General features: G+C 39.1%; 1 protein-coding gene across 3 annotated transcripts in view; it reads right to left on the bottom strand.

The window, feature by feature from the left end:
- Positions 1-313: 313 nt before the first annotated feature.
- The window catches only part of l3mbtl1b (L3MBTL histone methyl-lysine binding protein 1b), a 60206-nt gene continuing 45959 nt past the window's right edge, over positions 314-14560 (bottom strand). For all 3 annotated transcript variants that reach the window (XM_039739829.1, XM_039739828.1, XM_039739827.1), the window contains exons 17-22: positions 9342-9515; positions 7306-7428; positions 7166-7230; positions 4450-4616; positions 2791-2853; positions 314-682 (exon numbers count right to left, since the gene is read on the bottom strand). In XM_039739829.1, the coding sequence (XP_039595763.1) occupies positions 554-682; positions 2791-2853; positions 4450-4616; positions 7166-7230; positions 7306-7428; positions 9342-9515 (721 nt within the window). In that variant the 3' untranslated portion in view covers positions 314-553. The remainder of the gene's footprint in view (positions 683-2790; positions 2854-4449; positions 4617-7165; positions 7231-7305; positions 7429-9341; positions 9516-14560) is intronic.

The following is a 14560-nucleotide window of genomic DNA, read 5'->3' on the forward strand; positions in this document are numbered from 1 at the left end:
ATTTAGGGGGGTGGATGGAGGGGTCAAGGTGGGCACACAACATTAACTCGTGTCAGTGCAATTCATTATTACCAGTTTGACAGGGATCATCAATTTACAGATGATGGGAGGGAAGCTCTGTAAAAGTGGCTTTAAAATCAACCAAAAACCTCAGAAAGGGAAGTCCTTGGGGAACTTGTAGACTTGATGGTATTCATGTATTGAAAAGTGTGGAAACTATATTGAGAAAGAATGATTTTTTTAATAAAAAAGAAAGCAATAAAGACTTAGCACAGTGTAAATGGCTTAAAAAAATCAAGTTTGAATTATCAAGTGGAGTTTAAAAAAAGTTTTTCATATAATTTTTATTTCTACAAACTGTACATGGACGCAAAAATTTCTACAACCAAGGACCATTTGACTTGCTCTTGCACTTCCACAGATGTACTCAAAACCTCCCTTTCTCCCCAACAACAGTCATTTTGTTCAGGTTCTCTCTCCTACTGACCACGATGCAGCATTGGATCCTTTCAATCTTTGAAGTTGGACCATTCCTTTGGCAGGCTAATGTTCATCATTCCTCATCAGCATTCTTGAACATGAGAATGGCATTGTAGATTTTGAGTGCAGGCCCCAGTTTCACACTTAGAATTTTCACAATGTCGGCCTGGGTGAGTAGAAGGAATGCTTCTCCATCAATCTGCTGTGGATAAGAAAATAACATTGTACCGTTACTTTTTATCCAGAGAGAATAATCTTATAAAACATTTGCTTGCAAGATTTACTTTGTATCCATTATGTGAGGGGGCAATTTCGTGGTTTGATGTTAATTCCAAGAAGGATTTGCTAAACACCATCATGGCTCCATTCTCCAGCAGGATATTTATCTACTTTACTTGGAAAGTATAGGTAACCAAAAATGTTATTTCTAAAACCAAATGTGACAAGTCTCCAAAGAAAATTATGCATTTTGGGTTAAGCGGGCTTGGGAGATGAATGAGTGAATGAACGTACTTACGTACGTACGTACATGTCTGTTTCTTTGAAGATGAATGTGTTCCACTTCAAAATTTATTATTGGGAGTTTGCAGCAAAATGTGATATTACTTGCTTGTCTCCCACAGACTAACGAAAATGGCTCAATACCAACAAAAGAATACAGCAGAGAATGGGAAAACACTGGGTGGTTTTATGGTTGTCAGTACAAGTGGCTGCTGGGTAACATAAACGTGTCTGCTCTCACACAAAGTGGTGGGGACTCCCAGACAGCCTTCAGCTGTATCACGTGCTTATGGTCTTATGGACCACCACACAAGAGTCCACTGTGAGTAGGTTAGAATCTTCTTATATAATACGTGGCTGTCCGTTTGTCTGTCCAGGATTTTAAATCACTTGTAGCTTGCAAACCGTTTGACCTATTAAGCTGAAATTTGGTATACATATACACTATGTGACGTCTACTATCCGCTTTCGGGTGATGGTTGACCTCCAAGGTTATTCCCCTTTTTATTTATTTAATTGTAGAATCAACTCTTGGCAGAGGGCAGCCGTGTGACGTATGCTTACGGGCGCCATTCTCATTCCTACCACCTTCACCGTCACTTTCCCTTCCTCTTCATATCTTAAATTATTCTTGAGGCAGATTGAAGACTTAAGTGCCAGCTTCAGTGAAAAATGAAAGAAAACGTACTAATTAATTGCAACACAAACACTGACTTAATCAGTTTTAACGTGAAAAGATGCCAACGAAAGAAGAGAAGATGCAGCCGCTAGGGTGGAGAAAAGAAGAACTGCTCAGGAAGCAGCAAGCGCATCAACCTCTGAGCAAACAAATACTAAAACGTACAGAGGAAGAGGATGAAAAATATAAGTCAAGTGTGTTCACTGCACATTATCATGCAGTGCGCCGTACAGGTGGATCATAATTCATGTAGAACAGAGGTGAGTAAGCGATTCCATATGATTTTATACAAATTACTTGCCTCAGAAATATGCATTTTATGTAATTTGCAAAAAGGTATATTGTAATCTTACAAATAGCAAAGTGGAAAAAAAAATTGATTCAATTCCCCACAATCCGTCAACAGTATATTAATAAGCAACAGCTTTTAATGGGATTTTGTGACTAAATGAACAGTGCCTCCGATTTCAGTTATACTTCATTCATGAGGTCATTCGAGCGGTCAGTGCTGCCACTGCATGGCTTCTTGGAATTGTTCTTGACCCCTGAATGTGCACTTCATTCTCCTCTCTGTCTTAGTAGACCTTTCTCAAGTATGCCAGTTTTCATTATGCATCCCAGAGATGGGCTGCTTAGGCTGAATGAGGGGTGGTCTATAATAGTGCCATCGGGGGCTCGATCCTGCCCTGTGCTTACAAATGCCAAAAGAGTTTGGCTGTCTGCAACACTGATGTAGAATATGGGAATCCAAAAAATGAGTGGACGGCTGGCTGGCTGGCAGGCTTCAAAATCCTGGGCACAAGTGCTGGACTGTTAAAACAAGTGCAGTGCAATCATTCTATCTGAATAATTATTCTGCATGATATTAACAAGTCAAAACAAATTTAACAAAAAGGGCCAAGATGCACATTTTACTGTTTGTGAGAATATTTAATCTACAGATGAAGGTGCACATTTATCAGCTGTCAAGAAAATGGGTATTGTACTAATTTCTACAACTTCCAAGAACAAATACAAAATCTTATGCTTACTTCCCGATTGACACAAGAAAACAATTACAAATCTACTTGGAATAAATTACAAAAATGTATGACTTTTATGACTGACTGATTGATGAAAGGCCTTCTTACCTCATTTCGGAAGATGGATGCATGTTCTTTACATCCAGGTAAGCCCTCCACAAAGCATGCCACCTGAATGAAAACAGCGAGTCGGTGTCAACGTGCACAACATTAGCAGGCCACACACAGCAGCAGAAGGTAACAGGGAGGACATTCAAAAGCAACACTTTGGTGTATTAAAAGCCATCTGGAGTTTTAGTCTTAGCTTTTTGGTTCCAGTTTTACTATTACATTACTGCAATGGCTATTTAAATCTTTACTGTTGCATATATATTTGTCCATAAAAATGTACTCAAAGTACTGGATAATTTTGTTTATTATGTGTAATAAGAGATTTTTATGCAACCAGCACTGATTAGAACAGCATAAAAATAAAAATATTACAGTGTCTCCAGAAAATACAGCAATACAGTACACAACATTATATTGAGGAGGCTCAAGTAGAGTTTGCTTTGAAAAGCAGCTGAAAAAAATGCATCCAGACCACATGACACATTACTGCAATTTACCAACTCTCGACCTAATGTAATGCTCACCTGTGCCACCCACACAGCACACACCTGTGGCACAGGTGCCACTTCCTACTGTAAACCCTCCATGCCACTTTGCTCTGCTGAACTCTCTATTTTACTAGTCTATGATCGATTTCTTCATGTAGTGCCACACAGTCGATTACCATTGTTCTTTAAATACTTGCTGTGCAGTACACTGATGGTATCTGGCCAGCATTACAGTTTTTTTTTCTAACAGGTCTCCAGGACTCTAAAGAAATCTGTATCCTCATATGCAGTACTTCTGTATTTAGTGCGTGATATAATCTAATCTTGCATTTTGCTTTGTAGTTTGCACTATTGCTATTATACTCCTGCATTGTATTCCTGAGGTAGCCATGATAGATGGGCCATCCAGCTCTGTGAAGAGGATTACTTGTGTTCTCTTTTATGTATTGTATTTAACCCATTGTTTGACACCCAGTGCATGCTCAGCCTACCTGGAAAGGGGGTGTGGGGGTCCTCTCTCTGAATTGCCTTTCCCAAGATTTCTTCCTTTTGTTTTTTCCCCTACAAGGGTATTTTTTTTTTGGGAATTTATTCTTGTCTTCCTAGGGAGTTTAGGCTGGAAGACTGCCAAAAACTGGTTCTATTAGAGCCTATTGCAGCATTCCTTGTGTAATTTTGGGCTATACAAGTAATAAATCGTTTTTATTATGATCATTTTCTATTTATTTGGTACTGAAAAGCTGTCTGCTCTCTAAACTGCCTTGCAATTTTTCAGACGATTAATCGTACTGAAAAAAAGGCTGAGTGAATGTGTTTACATGAATGTTGATAGAGAAATATTGTTTAAAATTGCATTGAATACAAATTAGCCTGCTTACATCAGAGTATATTTCCCATCATTCCACCTGGTGGAGTGCTTTCATGCAATTCTTTTAAGAAAATCAAATCCTGAGCACAATGCAGAAGGCACCATGACAGGTGTAATTGAGAAATGGCAATGGCAGCTTCTTCCATAGATGTAAAGGACCTTTTTTTTTTGCAATACACATCAACACTTGTTTTTTTTTTTTTTAGTAGCTGATTTTTAGGAAGTTGTGTTCTCCTGTACTTTGTATATTAGGGCAGGCTCCTAGGATGTTTTTGTTTTTAAGCAAACCTGATCACTTACCTCTTCAATGCTCCACTTAGCAACCCGCTTGGCTGTCAGTCCCAAAACCTCTGGTAGGAGCTTGCAGTGCTGTTCCCAGCACATCTGGATACGATGACTGGGATTGGACGAAAAGGGAGGCATGTAGGAGGATTCGTGGAGTGCCTGCGGCAGGCTGAACACAGACCCTGTTACAGAATTATAAATTGAAAAGAAAACAAATAGAAAAGGGAAGGCGTGAAACTGATATAAGCTGCAATGAATCTGTTAAAACTGTAACATTTAAATGCCAAGTTTAAATTGATTGTGAAGTGCTGAGGTAAGAAACTTTCAATAATGAAAAACCCCGTATTTCTGAGCTTAGAAAATTCATCGTTTCAATGGCCATGTTCTGCATTTACTAAGATTAGCCAGTTGCCCCCAGTATATTCTTTCCTCCACACTTTGCATCCTTTGGGTGAGATGCATTCTTTCCATATCATCTTCTGACTCCACCTCCATCTTGGTGCACTTCTTCACCCAATCATCCTCCTGCCTTTCACACCACAGGCCCAAACCTCTGTAGTCTGCTTCTCCTCAGTATAACAGACATTCCTTCCACGTTAAGCTTTTCTCTCTCTCTCTCACTCCGACACCCGATTTTTCCCATCTTTATTCTTTTCACCTTTGCATCATGTTGTGCCTTCACTGTCCATGTCTCACTTCAATACAGCATACTGCTCCTGTTTTCTTCAATGCTGAATGGCAGCTACAGGAATTTCTTCCACTCAGCTCTCACCCACGCTATCAGTGCTATACCAACATCTCCATCTCTACTCAACATGTCACCTACACCAAGTGTCAGAACATCCATTCTCTGTTCAAACTTATCTATTCCAGATCTCTACAATTACACTTGCTACATCAGCATTCAACAGAATCAGATGTTATCCATCCATCCATTATCCAACCCGCTATATCCTAATTACAGGGACACGGGGGGTCTACTGGAGCCAATCATATTGCTGAAATATAACAAAATAAAGCAAATTAATGTAATAAATGCCCAAAGTATCTGTATTGTTTAGATATAAAGATGGAATAACTTGGCTTAAAAATAAAAAATGATTTTCTATTATATCCATTGCACTATTTACTCTATCTTTCCTGTCTTTCCTTGTTAATAAAAATGTACAAAAAAGGAATTTGAAATGAATACATGAACTTTGGCTTCACTCAAATCTTTGTTTGAAATTCCAACAACACTGTCTTTAAAATGTATATACACAATTGGTAATTTTATAAATATCAAACAATCAAGCTGATTTGTTTTTAAGCTAACACTCAATTTTTTCAATCTCATTCCAAGTTTTTTCAAAGCCATTGGATAACTTGCTTTAACTAAGTAGTGACACTGTTCAAGATTCCCACAACATTTTGTTTCAATAAGCATTTCGTTTCAACTGGAGTCTGTGTGTCTCGCTATGACAGACTGCAAAGCGTCTTTCCGGCATGGCCGTCATTAAGTACTCTCCTCTACAATGTGCAGTGCACTCGGGTTGACACTTGAAGCTGAAAACAACCAGCTGTACAACATCAGTTGTATTAAAGATCCATTTTCATTTCAAAACTTTCAAACCTTTGTTATATTCTGCTATTCACTTAATACTACAATTTGACCTTCCAGCTTTATTGTTTACTGTATTAACGGGCAAACTGGATTGCAAACCTCAATACTATCCCTTTAGTGCAGCACATTGTTGAACATCCTGGGACCTCACTATTAAAGGTGCTATATAATAAACAAGATGAACTACTCTGTCATAAATATCTGACACGCAGTACGTCAAACAGATAACACACTCAGGCCAAACCGAGACAACTGTACCCTGGGGTGTAAGCTCATCTTCGTGGAAGCAGACTGCTGGATGATTGGTGTGCTCAATGTTTTTCTGGTAATGATTTCTCTTGCTTCCCTCACTGAATCTTTTATTACACAATCAAATGACTTTATGATTCCTTGCCCTCCTAATTTTTCCTTCGTCAGAGCAGTTGGAAGTCAGCAGAATTAAACTATAGTGTAAATATAACATACAATAATGCTACGTCTTTACATGTGGCTAAAATGTTTAATGAGGAGTCACCTGAGCCAGAAAAGGAAGAGCTTAATGGCAACAGGAAAATTACACAAAGTGTTACATTAATGGACAGATGAAAGTAAAGTCAATAAAGAGAACACTCCTGTCAGCTTCTGTGCCTCTAACATACATTTGCACTTGAAACTGAAGTTGTGTTTGGGAAAGTTTGTACAAAGCTGTACAATTTGCCATTTTAATCCTAGTCCAATTGTGAATTTCAGAGTCTCAATATTCCACATAAGATCAGAGCACCCATCTAGTAAACAACATCCTGAGGTCAACTCTCAGCATTGCCTGGTGAGTCGAGTTTATCTTATCTTCTGCAACTCACCCCTTTGGGAAGTGCATTTAGGACAATAAGCCAGCAAGCTCTTCTTCACATAAAGAGTTGCGGGTATCTGAAATAAACTACATAGTCGTGTAGTTGAAGCAGAACGCTTGAGAACTTTGGAAAGTATCTGGATGACATATTGGCACAGCTTCACTCTTAGCTGATCTAATAAGCTTTATGCACTGATTGGGCTCAAATTTGTCAAACTTATGTTTTTATTAATAGTGAATTGTTTCATCAGAAACCATACATGCAGTGAATTTGCTAGGACTGGAAACAAAATCCTTACCTCTTCCATCTCCCAGTTCCTGTTTCACTACTTGCGTCTTCAAGCACAAGGGGGGGTGGCCGGACCTAAACATGTAAGGACATCTTTTTACTGAACTGCACTGTATATGTAAGAAAACATTCTGATGGAATCCCTCCTACCTTTTGACGTTTACGCCATTTTCTGTAGACTCACAAGAACCCTCAAGTCTTTCTTCAATGCTCTCCCCAAGACTTTGTACGCTACTGCGACCCGACCTTTCACTGTCAATGCTCCAGGAATTTCTAACAAAATTAAAATTATACAGATATTATTAAGAAGCACCCTAACACCTCTCAATAAAGATGCCTCATAAATAAAAACCAAGCACTACTTCTGTAATAGTTCAATAATCATCATAAATTCTCTGGGCTAATGGTCATCCCAAATGAAGTAGCCGATAATGAAAGAGAAATCTCATTTGACAGACAGTGTACAGTTTATGTCCTGATCTGTTTATGACAGTAATGCTGCTCTCTGCGTTTTTTTCTGAAGACTGGTCCTAAAGATTTCTAAATATAAAAAAGCAAAGTGGAGTTTGAGGCATTCTTAATATTAACAAAAAAGGAGAAAAACTTTGCAGAACTCTTCATTAAACTCTGACCTCGGTACTAAACAGGATTTCATATCTGAATAAAATATGCTACATTAAAATAACTAAAGCAAAATGTTATGTACACCATGAAGACAAGGCAAATGGGGACAGCAGTCCTATCAATAACACAAGTACAAAAGTAATGAACATCTTGGACAGTGAGCAGCATTGTAAAGTTGTTTAATCTCTGCCTCCTACAATGAAAAATGATGGCTTCAAAGTTCAGGACAAGAAAACGGCAACCAAAAACAGTTTCACCAACATGCAATGATCGAATTTCTTGTAAAGGAGGACATTTCCAGTAATATTCATGCATGGCCTTTATATGTTGATAATGACACCTGTATAGGTCTTAGCATTGACAGAAGACAGATAAAACACAAAAATAAAGTATGGTATTGCAGGACAGCTCAGGGTGGTCATTCCCAAACTGCCTCTGCTGAAAGCAACAGGGAAAAAGAAGAACAAAAAAAATCATTGAACTCATTGCAAAAAATCAGCAGGTGACAAAGACGGAAATGGCAGTAGGTCTTGTAAAGGGCATTGTGTGATCAGACTGGAATGGAGTTTTACTGCAAAGAGATCTTCAAACTACTAGAAGAGAATCAACGATGAAAACAATGGGGATTTTGTAGAGAATTAAGTACAAAGTATAAAGATATAAACCAGGTCTACAAAATTTGCGGTGTAGTTGAGCCAGCAGGACTCTTTTCATTGAACCCACTTAAGAGATACCAGTGGAAATTGAGGGGAAGTACGTTTAAGACTGCAGCCAGAAAGCATTGACAAAGAGTCATCAGAAAATGAAACTAACTGAAAGTAATGGAGATAAAGCAGGAAACTTGATGGCTTCCATAAAATATCTGTATAAGGTATTGGCCATTAGATAATGAAACAAGGTTAGGGGGAGGGTTGGATGTTTCCACGTTTGCCAAATGAATGCTCTTAATTGTCATTAAATTGAATCAGTAATTTAATATGTTCATCAATACTCTATACACATGACAGTAATAACTCTATAAAACCAGTAGAAAATAATGTATTCATTTCCTTTTTCCAAGAGAGTAATATTCTAAGCAGGGTTGCAGGGAAGTTAGAGCCTATCCCAGCAAGCATCGGGCCCAAAGCAGGAGCAATCCACGGACAGGGTGATCACAGGATGAACACACGCACACACTAGGGCCAATTTAGCATTGCCATTCCGCCTAGCCTGCATGTCTTTGAACTGTGGGATGAAACTCGAGCACCCAGAGGAAACCCTTGTGGACACAAGAAAAACTTCCACCTCCACTTAGAGAGCACCTGGAACATGACAGCAGTGCCTCCACTGTGCAGCAATGAAAACAATTTTATTTTTATAAATTTTAGTTTATGGATACTGGCATTACTTTAATAAACTAAACATATGCAGTGTAAGACATTTGAATTATAACAGCCACATAAAGAATTAACCAAATTAACCTGATGTGGGCACAACTGTCCAACAAAATCTTTTGTTAAAAATCACTACTCTGCATTCCAACTTAAGTTTTCTGCTCCCTCGTGTCAATTCAAGTAGCTGACCTGGAGTGAGGTGATCCATCAACCAGTTCCTGTATAGCAGGGACTGCTGCTGGTCCATCAGTTTTCTTCGTTTTCTGAGATCCTGACAACACACAGGGCTTCTCCCCACTCAAGCGGTCCTGCAGGAGGCCTTCTTTGTTCAAGTTCATCTCAGAATATGGGCAGCTTACTAGGCTGAGAAAGCAAGAATATATAGATTAAAAAACACCAGTGACTACAAAAGACAGCAATCATCCTGCTCTACACCAGACAGTCCTTGTCTCATCACTTTCAAGGCAAAATAATATCAGGACAGATTCAAAAAAAGAGTAAAAGAATACAAAAGCAACTCTTAATAAAGTGGCACATTTCCTAAATTAACTGAGAAACAGTTTGTGAAGCACTCTGGCATTTCAAGTACAGTACAGTGATCCCACGCTATGTCGCACTTCGACTTTCGCGGCTTCACTTAGATCGTAGATTTTAAATGTAAGCATATCTAAATATATATCACAGATTTTTCTACTGGTTCGCGAATTTCTGCAGACAATGGGTCTTTTAATTTATTGTACATGCTTCCTCAGTTGCTTTGCCCAGTTGATTTCATACAAGGGATGCTATTGGCAGATGGCTGAGAAGCTACCCAATCAGAGCATATATTACATATTACATAAAACTCCTCAATGATATACGATATGCTTCCCGTGCGGTGCTTCGCACACTTCAAAGCACAAACAGCCCGTACTGATTTTTGATTGTTTGCTTGTCTCTGTCTCTCTCTCTCTGGCATTCTCTGCACCTGACGGAGGGGGTGTGAGCAGAGGGGGTGTTCGCACACTGGCCTAGAGGATACGGACGCTCCTCTAAAAAGAGAGACTACCTTCACATTGCTGCCTTGTCCAGTGGTGCCTACTTAAAAGCCCAAACAGCCCTACTGATTTTTAATTGTTTGCTTTTCTCGCTCACTCTCGCTCACTCTCACTCTCTGTCTGACATTCTTTGCTCCTGACAGCACTCCTTTGAAGAGGAGGATATGTTTACATTCTTTTAATTGTGAGACGGAACAGTCATCTCTGTCTTGCCATGGAGCACAGTTTAAACTTTTGACTAAAGGGTGTTATTTCATGTCCAGAAGGCTCTAATAATGATAGAAAATGTATTTAGAAGGTCATAAACAGGTTTTCTATGCTCTAACTGCGAAGATATTCAATTTATAAATAAAGAATCCCACTTCGCGGAAATTCATTTATCGTGGCAGAGTCTGGAACGGATTAACCGCGATAAATGAGGGTTGACTGTACTCCTGTTGCTCGCACACTAGGCTCTAAGATCACCATCAAGCTCTCCTGACACGTTTAACAACTACAAAATTGTGTTATGCCCTAAAGAAAAGAATCTACATCAGTTCTTATCAATGAAAGCCAAACACCGCTTAAGACCTGAAATAAAGAAATAGTTAAGAAATTAACAACCTCTTAAACTTTTACACATCACTTTGGGAAAATTTCTGTAATGAAAAACACATTTTACTGCAGATTCTAAAAAATCTAAACAACACTATCTTGAGCTGAGTGACATTTGTCTTATACGCCAACACATACCCAACACTGTAGATATACAGTACATATTACACTGTGGTGTGCTGGGCTGGTAACATCGCTTCAAGAGAGGCCCACCAAATCAACAAGCTATTTAAAAGGGCAGGCTTAGTTATGGGACACACTCTAGACCCTTGGAACTAATAGCAAAGAAGAGACTTAAAACAAAACTGAGTGCATTATTAACAATGCTGCACATCTTCTCTCTGTCAGAGAAAACACTGAGGACTTTCAACCAACCAATTATTCAGCAGAAGTGTGCCAAGAAACACAACTGAGGGTCCTTTATACCAACAGCAATATCCTGCATAATGCCTCACTGGGCCTGGGACTGCCAAGTCAGAAGGGTTCTTTATTTTTAATTTTCTTTCTTTGTAGGCATTCTGGTGTGTTCAGACCATTGTGTGTGTGAGTGTGATATTGTATACAGGGTGGCGCAGGGAAATGGGAAATTTAGCAACAGGGTGTTGGCAGTTGTTTGGGACCAACGCAACCTTGTTTAGAACCCCTTGCTATTCGTTATAATGGATCAGTGGAGTGGTGAGCAACGAGTGTTTGCTGTGAAAGCCCTTTATAAGAATGGTGATAGTGTGACTGCTGCGTCGTCATTACCAGTTAGGACGTCATGATTGTGTCCAGTCTGGTCACACAATTAAAACATGAAAGCATAATTTCGAAGAAATTCAACCTTAAAAAAAGAAGTGCCCAGGTGGAGCCACTTCACATAATGCCTGACAGTTGATGGCAGCTATCCGACGATTGTTTGGAAGGCATGTCATTTCACACAACGGTGACATTCTATGGCCTCGGAGATCCCCAGATCTCACTGTTTGTGATTTTTTCCTGTGAGGACATCTTAAAAACCAAGTGTACTGCACACGTCCTGCAGCCACTGCAGAACTAAAAAGGATGATTGAAGAAGAAATCGCAGGCATTCCTCTCGACATGTTACGTAGAGCAATGCAGAATTTTCACAATAGGCTGTCAGAATGTGTACGGAGAAACGGACAACACCTTCATGATGTTTTTTCGAAAAATAAAATGAATATTGAATGAACATTGATTAACATCATTAATTGCATATTCTGTACAATACATCCATCCATCCATTATCCAACCCGCTACATCCTAAATACAGGGTCACGGGGGTATGCTGGAGCCAATCCCAGCCAATACAGGGCGCAAGGCAGGAAACAAGCCCTGGGCAGGGCGCCAGCCCACCGCAGGGCACACACACACACACACACATCAAGCACACACTAAGGACAATTTAGGATCGCCAATACACCTAACCTGCATGTCTTTGGACTGTGGGAGGAAACCCACACAGATACGAGGAGAACAAGCAAACTCCAAGCAGGGAGGACCCAGGAAGAGAACCTGGGTTTCCTAACTTTGAGGCAGCAGCGCTATCCACTGCGCCACCATGCCGCCCTGTACAATACATTTCTTCATTAAATGTATTTTGTAATATGTTTATTCATGCATTGAATGTCAACTGAAAATTTCCCCTTTCCCTGTCCCACCCTGTACATATATATATCATCTATTTATTTAAAGAGGTTCAGCCAAATTTCACTCTGGGGACAAATACTGTAAATGTCCATCCATCTATATGTACATGATATTGCAATTCTTTTTAGCTTAAAATTCATAGCAGTACACCAATTGGGAACATCTTTGATACATTTTAGCAATGTATAGGGAGAAAAATGATTTGAAACATATTTTAACATTTACACTGAGTACTGAGCAAACCAGGAGTGGATGACAAGTGTAAAATGTTATCAGTACCCAACAGCAACTCCAAAAATTATGGTCAGCAGTACCTGGACCTTTCTGTTGACACATCATTGGGCTATCTTAATGAAAAACACATTTAACATCCATTTACAGTTCACAAAATTGTCTCACTGAAAAATTTCTTCTGCCTTAACATTTTGAATTGTAAAATACTAACGCATCTGAAAAGGCAAGGTAACAAGTCCACTCACTTTAAACACAGAGTTTGTACGAGTTGTGTGAATACTCCCACCTGTTTAACAGATTATGTGTTGTTATGGTTCAGGGCATCAGAGGGTGTTATTAATCATCTACTGCTGTGCATGTCACTTTGCAGATGCCTAAAGAAATGGTCAAACATACAAGGTGCGTATAGTGATCCAAATTCTGTGTGCCAAGGGCACATTCACAGGTGAAAATTAGTGACATCTGTTAGAGGTGTATGTTTTCGCATTCATTTCACAAAAATACCACTTGTTATGCCACTTTGCATTGGAATTGATGGTACAGCCTGTAACATTCTCTTTGGTCCTCTGAAAAAACAAAAAGCAATCAAGAAAAAAAATCAATGAAGTGGCAAGCAATCTGCAAGTAATGTTGATGTACAGAACATTGTAAAATGCTAACTGCTATACTTGACACCCATTTTTTCTAGGAAAGTATAGACATCTTTTTGTCAGTGTAAAACAAATGCCAGGATAAGTTTGGAGATCACATGGAAAACCGGTTTATGTCCACTCCACATCTCCTGATTTGTGTCACAGTCGTGACATGATGAGCTGGACAGACCAGGCACCCATATGTTGAGAAATCTCTTTCATCTGCTTCTAGACACTCACAGGCTAAGAGAGACAAAATTCTTTCAGTGGGTCCCGAGTTTTCTTCAGGTTATCTATGCACATTACACCTCTCCATGGGTCAGTCTAACTAAATTCCCAGAGAACCTTAAAGTCTCCTTTGGTACAGAGGACCATTAGTTCTACTCTGAGGTCTTCCCGTTTTGCTAAGGTCCTCACCACTTCATGAAGAGTTAGCTCAACTACCCTGTGCAATAAACAAATTTTGCACTTGTGTTCTCATTCTTTTGGTCACTTGCCAGAACCTGTGACCATACGCAAGGGAAAAAGAACAAAACAACACGCATCCTGCAATGGGCTAGAATTATGTCCCAAGGTTGTTCTTATCTTATATTCCTGATGCTTCCTGGGATAGGTGCCAGCTTACTTATAACCCTGATGTTGTTATAAGTAACCCTGCTGCTATTACAGGTATATTTTATATACACAAAAGAAGACATCCTGCTAAGTCTTTATAAAGACATATTTTTAAATAAACATATATACAGCCATGATACTTCACTTTTAAAAATTAACCTCATACTGAAATACTAAAAGTAGATCATAAAATGTTTAGCTGTGGCACAGAGAGATTGCACTTGTCTCTTTTTCTATTCAATTATGTTATGGAATGATTATTCACTCACAAAGATGAATAACACTTTGCTTTAGTCATCATAGTTAACAACAGATACATTTTAGAGCCTCTCCATCTCTGTTGGGAAAATGATGAAACACATTTGGCATAAGTAAGCCTCAACTAATCAAATGGCTCTTCTGACACATAGGAAACGTTGACAGCTTTAATCAGTCAAGTTCACAAGATGGTTTACTCTCTGACCCTTTTGTAAAATGTTGTAATGTCTTTTGGAAGTAAAATGGAGGTAAGACACCCATTTACATTATCTTGTGTATAAATACTAACTAGTATCAGTCAAAGGTTTGGGCACACCTACTCAAACAGGGGTCTCACCTGGGATGCTTTTCCACCTGCCCTAAAAGAACTGCCACACATGCTGAACAC

Source organism: Polypterus senegalus, chromosome 17 (genome assembly GCF_016835505.1).
Source record: "Polypterus senegalus isolate Bchr_013 chromosome 17, ASM1683550v1, whole genome shotgun sequence".
Lineage (NCBI taxonomy): Eukaryota > Metazoa > Chordata > Cladistia > Polypteriformes > Polypteridae > Polypterus > Polypterus senegalus.